At 39.7% G+C, this 16,060-nt stretch overlaps 1 protein-coding gene across 6 annotated transcripts in view; it reads left to right on the forward strand.

Moving 5' to 3' along the window:
• Positions 1-240: 240 nt before the first annotated feature.
• Positions 241-16,060, forward strand: part of AP1S2 (adaptor related protein complex 1 subunit sigma 2) — a 32,560-nt gene continuing 16,740 nt past the window's right edge. For all 6 annotated transcript variants that reach the window (XR_012627540.1, XR_012627543.1, XR_012627542.1 and 3 more), the window contains exons 1-4: positions 241-462; positions 1,838-2,016; positions 9,486-9,594; positions 10,502-10,639. Coding sequence is in view for 2 of the 6 variants with exons in the window: in XM_074858729.1 (XP_074714830.1) it covers positions 1,838-2,016; positions 9,486-9,594; positions 10,502-10,639 (426 nt within the window). In the remaining 4 variants the exon portion in view is untranslated. The remainder of the gene's footprint in view (positions 463-1,837; positions 2,017-9,485; positions 9,595-10,501; positions 10,640-16,060) is intronic.

Raw genomic sequence — 16,060 nt, forward strand, 5'->3', positions numbered from 1 at the left:
TTCCCCCCGCGCTCGCGGCACTGCTCATGCGCTCAGCTCGGCGCCCCACCACCAAGTTGTGTCGGTTCCCCGTCCCCGCGCCCCCCCCCCGCCGCCGCGAGCCGCCGATCTAATAAAGTTTTGTTCGGGGAGAAACGGGGGGGGTGGGGGGGAACGGCGGCGGCCACGGGCCCCGCCCCCTTCCGTCCTTCCCCGCCTCCGCCTGGGAGCGGCGTCCGCCAGCCCGGCCCCGCCCCGACCTGCCCGAGCGGGGTGGGGGGGGAAGGGGAACCGTTGAGGCGCGCGCGCGCTCGCGCCGAGCTTGAGCCGGCGGCAGCTCCCCTCCCCTCCCCGCCCTCCCCTCCCTCCTTGCTCTCCCCTCAGTCCCGCTCGGCAGCCGCGGCGGCAGCAGTAGCAGCAGCAGCCGCCTGGGTAGCGGTGCCGCGTCCTCCTCCTCCTCCTCGTCCTCCCCGCTGGGGCACGGTGAGCACAGCCGCGTGGAGACGGGCTCGCCCCCCCCCCCCCCTCACCGCGCCGGGATGCGGAGCCGTGGGGGGCGCGACGGGACGCGGGAGGGGTTCTCGGTTCTCCCTGCCCGGGTGGCGGGACCCCTCCTCTCCAGCCCGCCCCGGGGAGCGGCCGGGGGAGGGGGCGGCCGGCCGGCGGCTTCTCCCTTTCGCCAGCCCGCAACGTGCGGGCAGACGGTGGCGAGCCGGGCGCAGCCCCGGCGGCCGCGCTTCGCGCCGCTCCGCACCCCGGGCTGGGACGGGCGGCGGCTGCCCCTCGCCCGGCGGAGGAGAGGGAGCGGAGCGGGCGCCGCTCTCCTCAGGGGTCGAGGCGGGCCCGCACCTCTGCGGCCGGCGGCGCGTCTCAGGCGGCCCGTCACTGCTCCCGCCTGGGGAGGAGCCGCGGCGGCTGCTCGGGGACGGCGGGGAGCCGGCAGCGGGTGTTGTGGCGGCGGTGCCGGCCCGGAGCGCTGCCCCCACGGACGGAGCGCCCCAGCACCGCCGGGCTTCGGAGCCGCCGCCGCTGCTGCTGCTGCTGCCGCCGCCTCTTGTCTGTGCTGGTGCTGGTCGGAGTTGTCACCCGGGACTAGGCTGGGCTTTCTCATCGTATTTCACGTCTGTCATATCGCCTGGGAAACTTCCTCAGCCCGATACAACTTTGAACAAAAAGGAAAAAAAAAGCCATTTCCTTTAATGTTACAGCTGCTGGAAAACACTGCCGACAAGTTCCTCTTAAAATATAATTGCAACATCACTGCTTTAGAGGAAGCGAGACCTGGAACATAGGACCGCAGGGAAAGCACTTAATCGCTACTCCTTTTGTGTAATGTGAGAAAAGACTAGGCTTTTCTATGCCGTAGGACTCTCCGTTGGGAGATTTAATGCCTTTTAAAGTATTCTGAGGCTTTTCAGAAAGATCTTAAGTGCAAATTGCTCCTGCTGTACGGCTCTAATCCGGTGAATTGGAAATGAGTTTGGGTGTTTGAAGAGACTGCTGTGCTGTTTTTTTGTCATTTTCTGTAGTAAACGTAAATGCAACCATAGCAGTGCCGGACACGGTTTGTGTGAAATAGGGGTGTATTCACTCGCTACCTGGTGGTTCTAACATCCGTTTCTGAAACTTGTCTGCGTTTTCTACTATTTTTGCTTTGACTGACCTTGTTCAGCAGAACCCTTTGTATTATTGCTGCTTCCAAATCTTGTGTAACATCTGCCACCGCTGTAGAAATACATAATGTAGTTAGGGTTTTGGATGGCTATCTTGCTTCCTGTTTGGTTTTCCTCACAGAAATCTTTTTATAACTAAGAGACTGAGATTAATCCTTTTTTTCTTCCTCCTTCTAATTCAACAGATGCAGTTTATGTTGCTTTTTAGTCGCCAGGGGAAACTGAGACTCCAGAAGTGGTATGTCCCATTATCTGACAAAGAAAAGAAGAAAATCACAAGGGAACTTGTTCAAACAGTATTAGCTCGAAAACCGAAAATGTGCAGCTTCCTGGAGTGGAGAGACCTGAAGATTGTCTACAAAAGGTTGTTCTGTCTCACTAACCTCGTAATTGCCATACATCACAAACAGTGTAATAAGTAGCAAGAAAATCATGAAGGTTGATTTTTCCCCCCCCCCTTTCCCCGCCCCCCCCCCCCCCCCCCCCTTCCCCTCTGCTGGTTATGGAGAAGACTGACTTTTCCCTTGAATCTAATTTGATAACCAAGTAGGAATCATTCATGTGTGGAAAATCACTCATGCGTTTAGAAATGTGCTGAAGAAAAGAAATGAGGTTTCCTTCTACTTTCATAAGGAGTGGTGGTTCTTGGTTTTATGTTTAGATTCACATGGTACATAAATGTGTACAAATATGAAGCATATAAGATTTAATAGGTGATAAAAACTAAATTTTATAAACATTTACCTCAGGCAATGACTTCATAAATCACCTGAAAATGTAACTTGCATTTAAATGCTCATAGAAATAAGGAAATTATTTTTCAGAGTACCTAGTTTCTTTTTTTGTTGGGTTTTTTTGTTATTTTTTTGCTATGAATACAAAAAGGCATTTCTCCTAATCAAAGAAATCATGGCTAGCTTTCTTTTGGTGGAAGTGCTGTATAATTTTCTTTGCAATAGTTTCATTTATCAGTTGTTCCTAACTTTTCTGGAAGTATTGGGCAAGCATTTTTTAGCTTTGCGCTGATCTTTAGAATGCATTACAATGTAGCGGTGTGGACATAATTTTCTCCACAAATAACTAATCTTCAGCCTGATTTTGTAGCCTGCATCTCTGCCAGCTAAAGCTGGTGCTATGAAACCTTGAGTTATCTCCTTTCCCTAGTTAGTTATAAACTTCAGAAGGTTTATGCATTCTTACTTTCTCATTGATACAGTAAAGAATTTGTGCCCTACAATAAATACTGCAGTAGTCTCTCTGTAGGTAGGACAGAGAGAACTGGAGCTGAAATGAAGAGTTTGTAACTTTGTTCCAGTGTACCAAATGGGTAGAATCGACAAAGTTTAGATGTTTTAAGTCCTGGTTTCATACATATATGAGTGCATGTAACATCATGCACATGAATGTTACCAGTCTGTGTAACGCATGTAGTTCTTTAATATGGGGAGGAGGAAAGAGGAGGAACAACGCGTAAGGCTGTGCTTAAAGAAAGCGTACACAGTTTTTCCTTCTGCCTCTTGATTTCCTCACAAAACTTCTTGTCCGTACATGTACTTCCTCAAATGCTTTGTGTGCTCCCTTAAGCCATAATGCCTGCAAGTGCTCTTTCAGCTGGGTTTTTAGGGGACTAGATCAGAAAAATTAGGCCTGAGTAGGCCAGTCTGTTCCCTTTCTTCCCAGTCCTGAACAGCGGTAGCTCTTCTGGTGGTGAGTTGATTCCACACAGCTGCTTTCACTTCCTGTCTGTTTATTGCTGTTAACAACTGCTTGTCCTTTTGTGTCTAGGAAACTGGTGGAAATTTGGGTATGACTGTTGAGTGCTGAAAGTTGTGATGTTCATGCATCTCAGTAGCGTGCTGTGGCTCCTGTGATCCAGGAGAATGAAGACATTTGCTGGGAGATGTATCCAGGCCATTTTGGGCTGGGTGTAGACTGTAGCCCATCTGCTAGACTGCTGGTGTGCACAGCTGACTGCAGTAGCCTACTTCACTATCTGCAAACCAATCTGGCACAGTTAGCCTATGAAATCTTCCATAAGATTAGCTTGTATCAAGCTAATGAACATCTCAAATCTTGTTTTACTTTTGCTTTTTTGGCATGTTTCGTTAGGCTAAAACATCGCCAGAAGGACTGGGTCTAAGAGGTGATAGTTTAAATTTCTGTATCTGATAACATTAACAGCTTTTAGGTTTGTGGGGCTTTTTTCAACCATCACACCGTAATTAGAGTTGATGAGTACCAACTAGTGTGATTTCTTTGAAATGGGAGATCTGTTATAGCTCAGAAGTAGATAATCCCAAGATGACAACCGTAATAGTTGAAGTCTAACAGTTTCTGAAAGGTGGGTGGCTAAAAGAGAAACACATCCACAGGAACTTTATGTGGTTTGTGAAATTGCAAAAGATGTTCCCAATTGCCCACAGACAAAAGACTCTTGAGCCTCTCAGTGTAAGATCTGTTCTTGTCTGATTTATTACTGGGAAGGATCTGAACCTCCTGGTGCAAATGTTTTTCAGTAAAAGCTATAAATAAAGTATGTGCATAGTGCTATGGTACCTGTTATATATGCATATTGCTATTATGAGTCTTAAATTGCTGAAATTGATGTGCTGTTCTTGTTTTTAGAGTGTATTTACTGTCAACATGTAAGAGAATTGACCTAGATATTGCAACTCAAAGAATGGTTGGCATTATTAGAAGTATACTCAAGGGTCTCATTGATGTACCTTTTTGCAAGAACAGAATGAACTCAAATGCAAAATTGGCAAGCCAGTAGCTTCTGCTGCCTTCTGATCCTTAACATTATCAAGAAAGCTGGACGGTTTTGATTAGCCTCCTTAACTCTGTAGCATTTCATCCTTATAAGATGCTTTCTGAATGAAACTTCAAGAACACAGAATTAAGTGTTTTAAAATCCATCTGAATGTGTGACTAACTTCTATTTTCCTTGGTTTCATACATGTAGCGTAGATAATGGCTGCAAAATAGGGTCAGTTGTTGCCGCCTTAATTTTTTTCTGTAGTGCTATGAAACACAGATGGAAGGTGCCCTGCTTTTGACATGGCTCATGAATTGGGATGTATGTATTCTGTAGCTGGTTTGGAAGAGAGTTTTTCAGCCTGGTAGACACCAGAAGGTTGAAAAAGGATGTGAGCTTCTAACCTCAAGAGACAAATAGAGATTTGAAGTGACTTGCTGGAAAAAAAAAATTCAAATGTGGGAAACCAACAACAATTGCACTTTATGAAAATAGGGAGGAAGTCATCTGCAGACAGCTGATTAGAAACTTGGCAAACATAGTTAATGGCTGCTTTTCATATTTTGTCATTTTAAAAACTAACTGTAGTGGTATTGGAGCATATAGAGCAGAAGTTCATGCACCTTTCCCTTTGTGGCAGAGAAATGTGTTAAATGTTAAAATTTCTAATTTTACTTTAAAAAAAAAAAAGGAGCTTAGGATGTGATTCCCCACCCCCACCCCTGAAGATCTCAGCTGTTTGCTATTTTAGCTTCTGGCAGTATGAGTTATTTTCATTGTGTAGTATACTGCAGTCAAAATCAGAAATTATAGAATAACTGTTTTTATCTGAATTTTACTTTGTTAGCATTTGGTTAACTGAGATCATGGGACTTGGTTATTATTGACTGGTAATTTGATTAAGGATTGTGGCTTTGGTTTTGTGTGTCAGTTTGGAATTGTATTTGTAGTATAAAGTTATAAAACTGTCATAGCTTGTGCTGCCCTTAATGTTGTGGCAATCGTCTTTAACATAAAATAACCATAATCGTAGGTTACATTAAAGACTTAGGGAAAAATAAGTTTTACAAGTTTCTTATCCTCCTGCCCACTGAAAGAAATAACGAAATAGCCCAGTCTGCAAGTAGTGAGCCTCTTAGCTCAAAGTATTGTGAACTGAAGGTGAAGTCATGTGGCTAGGGGTATGTCTTTATGTACATCTAAGGTGCCAGTTGTATCTGTTAAATATGTTACTATGGTGTTGATTAGGTGGCTCTGTAAAACTTACTGAATGTGAGGATTATGGTGAATTAGGTACTTGTGTTTGATTATTTTAATCTGATCAGGGCCTCTTTGTAGAGGATTCTAGTTCATGTGGCACTAGGAGGACCTCAGCATCAAAAAGCAGCAGCTTTTTCTTAAGAGGATTACCATACCAAGCTTTTGTTAATTTCTAAAACTACTGGGGGGTATAGCCTTGCTGAAATGAGAAACTGTAAAAGAAATGCTTCACTTATTCTTAAGTTAAATGTGTTATTGTTGTGGATTTATGTATCATTGACTGAATAGTGACTGATCAGCCTGTCCTAGAGTCTCAGAACTTCTTGTTTTATTAAAGAAATGTGTAAGTTTTTTGGAGGAGAAAAAAATCTTTTGCCAAACACAACTTTTTAGTGGTCCCAGTTTTCACTGGGTCACCTATCACCAAACCATAGATTCCTGGGCTCCCTTAAAGCATCTGTCTGCTTGGTTGTCATTTGCCGTTCAGCTCTGCTCCTGCCGAACTCTGTAAGCTTTAAATTCCTTCAGTTAGGATCTACATGCAAAGTGAGTTAGGTGCTGACAGATTAACGGCTTGCAGCTTTAGCTGGTGACAAACTTCCAGGGATTACTTCCAGCAGGTGTTCTCTCATCTAGTAGGAGAACACCCCTGAACTGGTAGGATTTGCAAGTTATGTTCTGCCCACAGCAGCTGGATCTCCCAGCAGTTACTGAACCTGGCTGCGAGCAGTGCACTAGCAGAGAACTCTGCCAATTCTGAGGCTTCCCACTACTGAACTATTGCAACTACTGAGAGGGAGCTTCATGAATTTGGTTCCTATCACAAAAAAAAACCCCTAAGGTTAACTGTCTGAAGGCAGGAATTTGTGTAATTATTTACGCCTCCTGTGTTTCCTTTTTTTGGTCTTTTATTCCGTACTACATTTTGAGGTGATATTTTCCAAACTATTTTTGGTCTCTGTTTTTGGTCCCCTTTCTGCTATGTGGAGGATGTTTATCATAAAATATTTCCCTAAATGAGTGTAAGCAGCTGGGTTGGGTCTGAAGATTCTGTGAATAATACCTAGAGACACCCCCCCCCACCCCCCCACCCCCCCCCATTACAATAGGAATAAAAAGGGCAGATTGTTTCTTACAGACTGCATGACATTTGCTGCTGTGTGATGTGGCATACTTGACTATCAGGATTTGCCTTTTCATTGGGTGCATATGAAAGACAGGCTTCTGTCAGGCTCATTAGGAAGAAACAATGCTTCTGCAGAGCAGAAATCTTTTTCAGCCAAGTACAGTAATCTACTTGTCTTTGTATGGACATTCTCCATGTAAGCTTCTACACTTGGCAAAACCTCTTGTTTATCTGCTGTAGACTATATGTGGACACTTTTCTGAAGCTCTGGCCTGCAGAGAAAAAAAATTACAATAAACTATTGCCTTTGAGAATTTGTGTCTGGAGAAAAGTATACCTTTGTACTATGCTCAAGCCCTTTGCAATGATGGCTGACTTGTTTATACTCTTCCACTATTTGCCATGTAGGCTTATTGAATCTGCATTTGTTGGGTTTTTTTGTTGTTTTTTTTGTTGAGTAGTGATCCATTAGTCACAGTTGCTACTGAAAAAACAGTTTGAAAAATATTTTTTGTATATAATGATAGATACCTAGGTCTCCATTTTGTGTTAAGATGCTACTGTGTAGTGTCTGGTTTTTTGGTATTCTTTCTCCAAAGCTGCAGTAGGAAGAGCTTGAATATGTAGTCTAGTCACTAGGGGCCAAATAAAGTCTTTGAAAAGTATGCTACGTTTTCTTTTAAATGAGGACACTGAGAGCAGACCACTTTGTAGGAAAGTGTTTTATGTTAGGTAGTCTGTCTCCCTCTCTCTCCCACCCTCATTTCCGGGTATTTGCATAGAATAGTTCAGTGCATCAGGAGACTCTTAAGTAGTAGGGAAGCACAAAGGGACTGCCCCGTGTGGATAAATTTCAAATATTTGAGTCAAACTTGATTTGATAAGGTCTGCTGGTATGTGATTCAACGTGTGTTTAAGCACTGTAATGGAACAGTTTAACTATACTTCATAATCAGTGCTGCTTATCTGAATATGAAGAAAGCTTTGTTTAGATGGATTTGGCCTGAGTGCTGGTAATTAGCATAAATGTCAACTAATGTGCCAAGCTCTTTTTTTCTCTAATGAAATACGATAACATGAAGTTTGACTTACAGATTCCTCAGTAGGTTTGAAAACGTTTTACTTTATAGTATCACTTCCAATATTTTTTTTAAATAGCTTTATCTAAAAGATGCGTTATACAAATTGAATCTTGCAAGCTGCTACAATGACTGTAAGTGTCCTTGAAAAATTAGGGAGGCACAAACACAACAGTGTAAAATCCAAAGAACTGTGCTCAGATAGGACTTCTGATGTGCTGGTCACCATGGTAAAGAGATGAAAGAGCAAGGGAGTTAGTGTTAAGTCCTAATGGAGGTGTCTAGTCTCCCCCCCTCCCCCCATCATGTTTTGTGGTAGGATGGAAAGAAATTGTAGGCAGTAATTTTTTTTTTTGTAATAGTTGAAACTTTTGGATAGAAGTTATTCTTATTAGTTGTTCATGGTGAAGCCATAGCAGTTTCACTTCGAGCAGAGTGGGGGAATGTTCAGGTCATAAGTGATGCTAGGTGAGTGGCTGGGAGACAAATTTGAACATACTACAAAATACAACATTTTTTTGCAGGACTTCTAGCCAAAAATCCTGACAATTTCTTTGGGAGCTTACAAAGTCCCAGCTGATAAAATATGCCTAACACTTAAAAGGTGTATGCAATTCTGTGTGTGGGAAACAAATATGCATCTTAAACTTGGGATTCACATCTCAATGACTTATTTTTTCAAAAGGTCTGGCTACTCAGAGTGCTTAATGTGGCCAGTTGTGCTCTCTAAACAGCCAAACAAAAGCTGTTTCTGGTTCAATTATCAGTTACAACAGGTGTTACTTGAAATCTCATTTGTGCCATGTGTGTCTGTATGGCATATGGTTTGGGCACTTTAGAAAAGCCTAAATGGGTTTTTCAGCTTTCATTCCTGTTTTGTTTTTGCATCAGCTTTTTTAAACATGACTTGAACAAGTGTGTGGTAGAGCAGAGTAGAACTTGATGGTCTTTTTGTTAAATTGGAACTCAAGATCATACCTGAAGTAAAGAATTCCCTGTCTTCCATGGTGTAAGTGGATTGCTAGAAACTAGCTGATGGCCTCTCCTTAGTCTGATACTAGGACAGTTGTTAGTAATTGAGTTGTTGACTTAATAGCCATTGGAGTATATGACAGTAGTGTTAGTTTTGGAGATTTTAGGGCATTTGTTAAATTCTCTATAAAGACCAAATCCCAATTGATAATTAAATTTACTTTTCCCAAAGCGTTTTCTGTAGTTTTTAATCTCTCTGTGTGTAGCTTGTGTGATAAAAATTTAAGATTGAATCTCTTGATTAATATACCAGTGTTTGGATTTGATAGTAGAGGAAGTATCTTGCCTTAGAACTCTAACAGGAGGCCAAAAAATCAAATACATTTCCAGCCACCTCTTAGGCTAATTTAATTCTGTCAGCTAAAGGATGGTGAAGACTGAAGTCTTGATTGACTTGAGGAGGGAGATCCCTATTGTACATGCATACGTCTGCTGGTCTTTCAACCATTCTTTGGCAGAACTTGCATGGCTGTTGATTTAGAGTAACTGTATCCTAAACTTGAGTATGTAATACATCTCATGTGCATTCATTTTGCTCATGTTCTTATGCTAACTTCAGGATTGTTTTGTTATTACAGATATGCAAGTCTCTATTTTTGCTGTGCTATTGAAGATCAGGACAATGAACTAATAACTCTGGAAATAATTCATCGCTATGTAGAACTTCTTGACAAGTATTTTGGCAGTGTGAGTTAGTATTTTCTTTTTAATTTTTATATATTCACAGTCTCTTTATATTATATCATTTTGTTTTATGCCCACAGTACTTCTAAAAAACATAATCAACTAGCTGTTGAAAAGGTGCATCTAATGCATTTTATGTTGTTTGCTTGGCCAAATTAAACTGTTAAAATACAAAATTAAATCATTAATTTTGGAGAAAAACTGCTATTAATCTGGTGTTAATTGCCTGTATTTATTTCATTTCCTAGTAGTCTCACTTGAGGTCAGATAAAATCTTATCCTTAGCTTTCTGTCTAGGCACCCAGCTTTCCTTCTCCCTGGCACTGCTCTAGGGCGCTTCTGACATCTGTTTCTGAAGGAGGCAGTTGGTTGTGAACTGGCAGGAGTGGTAAGGAAAGAGAAGACAGATATCTGCTTACCCAGATAACAAACACAAACAACTGCAGTAATGTGCATTAGAAAAACTGCTGTTTATCCTTCTGCCCTCATAGTCCTTCTGACTAGGAAATGCATAGAATGAATAAGAAATTTGAGATGATTGTGTTTTCATATTTTTCTGTAAGATTGTATAATCTGCCTTTGGATACTGCAGGCAGGAAGAATTTTTAGAGGGATATTCTCGTGCTTCATGAAGAGCCACACTATACTGATGGTTGGGAATTGAACCCTTTTTAACAACGAAAACGTTTTTCAAAGAGGTTGCTGTAACTCAAGCAAAAAAATGTTTTTTAAATTTTATTTTTCCTCAAAGGACTGATTTTTTTTTTTGTAGCCCCATTTCTTAAAAGGTGGTAGCTTGAGGCTAACATCTTGATTTGGTGAAGCTGTGAACAAGTTAAGTTTTGTGAGAGGATATACCTCAACAGATAGTATCCTCCCACATTGCAATAATGCTTTATGTTCTTTTTAGGTATGTGAACTTGATATCATCTTCAATTTTGAAAAAGCCTATTTTATTCTGGATGAGTTCCTTTTAGGAGGGGAAGTTCAGGAGACTTCCAAGAAAAATGTTCTCAAAGCCATTGAACAGGCAGATCTTCTACAGGAGGTAAGCAAATTCAACTTCTCTGGCCAAAGCATCAGCATGGTAGGCTGTGAGTCGAAAAAGCTCCTGTTTCTATAAGCTTGTAGAAGGTGCTTTTTAGCATGCTTAGCATGTAGTTTCTAGTTATTTGTCGTAATTGTGCAATATGATGATGTTACCTGCTCTTTTCATTTTGTTTGGCATGTGTATAATCTGTGACTTTTGTATTTTGCTAGAAATGCAAGTGGCTGTTTTATGTGTATACTTAGATAATTATAGTTCATGCTGTTTTAACTTAGTTCACGTGTCTTTCATTTCTTCTCTTTATTAATCAACCATTAGCTTTTTGTCATACCTGATGCATGTTCACTTCTTTACTGTTTCATTGCTGAAATCCAGAAACTAGACTCTCTTCTTTGAGACTCATTCAGGTATAGTTCTTACTCTGAAGACCTGCCTTTCTGCTATAGGAACGTTTCTGGTTTTTAAGTTGACAAAGCAGTAATAGTAATGCTGTAGAAACATACAGAATGAAGTATAAGAACATATGTTTTTTCACTTTGAATGCTTTTGTTGTTCATTACTAACTTTGAAGACAGAGTGCACCTCTACTGTTTTTCTTTGGAAAACATTTGATGGGAAGGGGTTCAGTGGTAGAGAAAAATTTAGTATCATTTCCTCATGTTTCTCCATCCTATGCTGTTTTTTTGGGGGGGGTGGGGTGGGTGTTCTGTGTGGGTTTTTTTGGTGTTAAACTGAAATGCTGTAGTCTTGAGGTCAGTGTTAAGGTCCTTTAATGTCTAAATGGAAGTCACAAAATTCTGGTGTGCTAGAGGAGCCATCAGTCTTGTGTGCAAGTCAGTGGAATGTACGTTTTAACAGGGATGATGAACCTTAATTTTTTTAAATGTAATGAGGTTCACTGGTAAGAATCTACATAAATGTAGGCTCCTCTGTTTCCCCCCTCATGTGAACCTTCAATTTGTTATTTCATCCTGTGAGTTAATCGCTTAATTCTCATATAAATGTTCTGTGTTCCACTTGGTACTCTTTTTTTGTTGAACATGGTCTTAATAGGATGGGGAAACACATAATGTTCTTTATCCTTGTAGTTGTGTTTGTAATCCTTTCAGAGTACAGGCAAATCCACAGCACCTTAAAGTTCTTGTCTGTCAACCCCTGGTTAGTGTCATGAACGAGGTCAGCCATTACACACAGATTTGCTACCCTGTTTTTCTAGGAAGGAAATAGATGCACTTATTTACTGCTTGTGTTCTGATGCAGTTTTTCTTGAGCCCTCTTTTACTCTTAGAAGGACTTATCTTAACCAGAAGTCCTGTTCACAAAGGGGAGGGGGAAATAATCTGTTTATTCTGTTAAAATCTTCTGTTCTTCTTCATATGAAAACAGATCTAACAAGTTAGTTATTTATTTCAGTCTGTCTCCTGCAAATGTACTGTTAATTATACATAGAATAGAATTACTATTTTTTTTCTTGTTCTCACTGGTTTTGAATTTTATTTTCACCATTTTCTTAGGGCTCTTCTAAAGCAAAAATGCATTCTAGTTCTAGGAATTACTGATATTCTGTTTAAATAATTAGCATTCTCTTTTTAGACTTAATATAACTTCAAGTTAAAAATTTTATGCAAAAGGAAGTATCACTTTTTCAATGGGAGATTTTTCCCTTGCCCTGATAGCTTTACTCTGGTTACGGTTCCTTTCCCCATCTCTGAGATTTTCTGTTCTGTCAAGGTTTATTAAATCTTTCTGATTAAATTGGAATGTAACAGTTTATTACAGCACCACTGTAGTCTTACGTTTGATTTTTATGTTTTTCATTCTTCTTTATATTGACTGTTGATCAAGTATAAAACTATATGTCTGATTTTTAGTTTATAAAACCTGTAAAAGTCTGAATTCATATTTAAATTGAGCTTCCAATAAAGTTGGACTCTTTCTGCAGAGGTTTCTGTATCAACTGCTGCTATGTGCATGCTGAGTTTGATGAAGAGGGTTGTTAAAATAATAGTTTGTCACAACTGGAGACTTTTTGGTACTTTCAGTTAATTTCTGCTTCCCAGAATACTTCAAAGCTACTGGAATGAAATGTGGTTTGATTCCAAATGCAAACCATTTATAGCAGGGTGGTTGTGTGTTTGTTTTTGACCATGTCAGATTCTAATTATGTGCAACAAAAGGACTTTTATTTGGCCCTGAATACTTATATTGCCTAACTTAAAAATTACTAATCAGTGTTGAATACACAACGTTATTAATTAGTAATGCTACATACATTAATGTATGAAGCACCTTAAAGATTAAAAGCTGTACAGAATACTTATACAAAGGAAAATCATTACAAATACATTAAGGGGCTATTTATGTGATGTTAAAAGAAAATATGCAGAGGCATAAATTGCTGAATAGTGAATTAGTTCTTAATAGCCTTGCCTACTTGTATTTTCTGTGGCAGTTTTCCAGGATGTACTTCTGTTTCTGAGCACCTACTTCAGTTTGTCATTAAGTTCTTGGTGCTGTGCAGTTCACTTACTGCTAGAGTTTGTGTGACTGAAACATAGGAACTTTTTAAGCCTTTTTCACCTCCAGTTTCTTGTTAGCTCTTCAATAATGTACTCAGTTCAAATATTCATTCCTTACACCACCGTCACCCCCATTTATTACCAGCTGATAACTTACCAATAGTCAGTTGTCAATACTGGCTGTGTTAACCATGTGACTGGTAGTAAAAACTAATTATTCCAGTGCTTCCATGCTTCCTTATAAATCTATTGCTAGAAATACATCTGTTCAAAAGAATGCTGTCCCGTGTCTTGTTTGATAATTTTATATCGTTTACTGTAGAAATTTTAAATACTTAACTAGTGATTACAAAGGCATGCCTTTCTAAAAAAGGTGGTTTTTTTGCTTGTGTGAACAACTTAGTTATACTGAGAGAAGAAAATGGGCAAATGCAGTATGTTGTTGCATGAGTTATATACACTTGTGTGGATCAGCTAAAAATCCTGTGCATGATTTCATTATACTTATTTTTAAAGTGCATGAAGCTAGCAACAAAATATGTTCTATGCAAAAGAGAGGATCTGTTTTTTTTTTTTCTCTCAAGTCTAACTGTTGTGTTTTTATTTGATGGTCCAGGTAATTCAGTATGGTGCTTGGAAGTTCATGGTTATTTACTGTGCTGAAACACTAAAATTAAGGAGTTAATAATTCTAACATCTAAACCAGGCAGTTATATAGTATATTGTATATATTTAAAAGCAAATCTATACAGATTCACTCACCTTCATTTGAAGTAGAAGAAAGTTCCTATACATTGGCTTTGAGTGAAAATTCTTTTTGTTATCCATCCTATGTAACTTTTATAAAAATATTTTGGAAATTTTCCCCATTTTGTCCACCACTATTTTATAGGGTGTGTATGTATTCTTTGAGTGGTTGATTGCAGAACATCTAAAATACTTAAAAATACATATTTTTTTTAAGAGGTGTATCAATAAAAAGGCCAGTGGATCCATGGACAAATCACACTTGTTTGGTTCCATCTCTATTTTAGTAATGATCAAAAAAATCTAAAAGCTGTGTGAATGTTTTTTTCTTAGGCTCTTGCAGTTTGGCCTCAGGTAGTATTTACTAGTCCTTCCACATGAAGAATAACAGATATGCTATCAATTAACCTTATTTCCCTTGCTATTTCAAGCCCTCACCTCATCCTACATCCAGAAGGGTGTTTAAATTGTTAATGTCAGCTGACTTGTGTGCGATGTTTAGGGCTGCTATGTAGATTTAAGCTTTTAGTTTTAGAATGAGCATCTTTGACTGGAAATGAAAATTTGGTGAATTTCCTGCATATGCCATGAAAATTTTCTTCTTGGAGATGAAATGTGCTAATTGGAAACTATGTTTGAAGGTATGCATAATAGTGGAGAGATGGTATTCAGTTCTCCTTGAGATACGACAAAATAAAGGAATGTTAGCATTAGCAATGACAAAAGAAAATCCCTGAAGCCTGGAGTGGGTGGGAGTATAAGGGGTTTTGTCTGGTTTAGCACTTGTTTCTTACTAGTCTCCTGAGGAACTTACCATAATTAATGCAATTAATTCAGTCTTCACTTAATATTAGCTCTTAAATATAGACTACTGAAATAGACTGCCTTCCTAGGTTGGCAGTGACAGTATTTGCCTCGGCTGTACCTGTATTCCTCTCCATGTGAAACAAGAATGAATAATGAAATCTTTATTACAATGGAGAGCTGACTGCCTTGATTGCTGTCTGTTCTTCATGTGTAACTTCTGGCTCGGTTTCAGGTAGTCAGCTTAGTTGGTCAGTTTAAGACATGTATGTGCTTGATTTTAGGCATAGATACTGGTCTGTAATTAGTTTTTAGAAGATACGTATGGGGAGCTATGAGTTATCATGAATGAGAAAGGGGTATGTTGTTAGTTCATTAATTAAGGATTAGGAAATAGCTATGATCTTTGTGGATTTGGTTTCCCTTCCAATTTGTAGGAGATAGAGTAAGTTGTGGTAGTGTTTTGGTAGCTGATGCTTTTGTAAAAAGCATTTCAGACTTCAGTCCCTGAAGGGTTGACATAGCGCTGAGGGATATGCTGTAGTTGGGAACTGTTAATGTTAGGTTAATGGTTGGACTGGGTGATCTTCAAGGTCTTTTCCAACCTAGACAGTTCTGTGATAATGCAGTTAGATTGTTTGATCTTTTAGTTCAAGTATGAAGTGTGTGCCTTGTCCATTTATACTGAAGGTATTGACTCGGCATTGATCAAAAATAAAGTGAGCTTGTTTATGGTATTGGTTCTAGACATTATTTAAGAACTCAGAATGAAACTATTTCTGGTTTTATGTGATAGGTAAAGTCTATACATAAACAGAATATATAAGTCCAATTTGGGAATGTGCATTCAACATAATTACTTTCTTTTTTGAGGCATCGCATGTTTTCTTAATTGTGCTCTTCAAAATGTAGGTGCTCTTTAAGTAGTATGTGAGAAACTGCATGCATGTGGAAATGGCTTTTTGTAAGATACTTCGAGGTAGGTTTCCCCCTGCCTCAGTCTTGGGAATGAAAAGTTGAATTGCTTGTCCTTAGATTGGCATAGTTTGTCATAAAACATTCCTCAAAAACAAGATAAAGCATATTGGGCCTAAATGAAGAGGTCAGTTGCTTTTGTGTTCATTTTTCCACATGTGTTGAACAGATGGTTATTTTTGAATGAAATAGGCCTTGTGCACATGCTTGACTACAGTGGTGCTCTATAACACTGTATATATAATATCTTCACTTTGGAAGAATTTATTTGCACTTTGTCTTAGGAAAATTTGGTTTTGTTGTTCAGTTATGGGTTGTTCTTGTGGTCGTTAACAGTTAACACTGCTGCTTAAATTCAGTGTTCACAGGACGGGGA

Source organism: Strix uralensis, chromosome 2, assembly GCF_047716275.1.
Source record: "Strix uralensis isolate ZFMK-TIS-50842 chromosome 2, bStrUra1, whole genome shotgun sequence".
Taxonomy (NCBI): Eukaryota; Metazoa; Chordata; class Aves; order Strigiformes; family Strigidae; genus Strix; species Strix uralensis.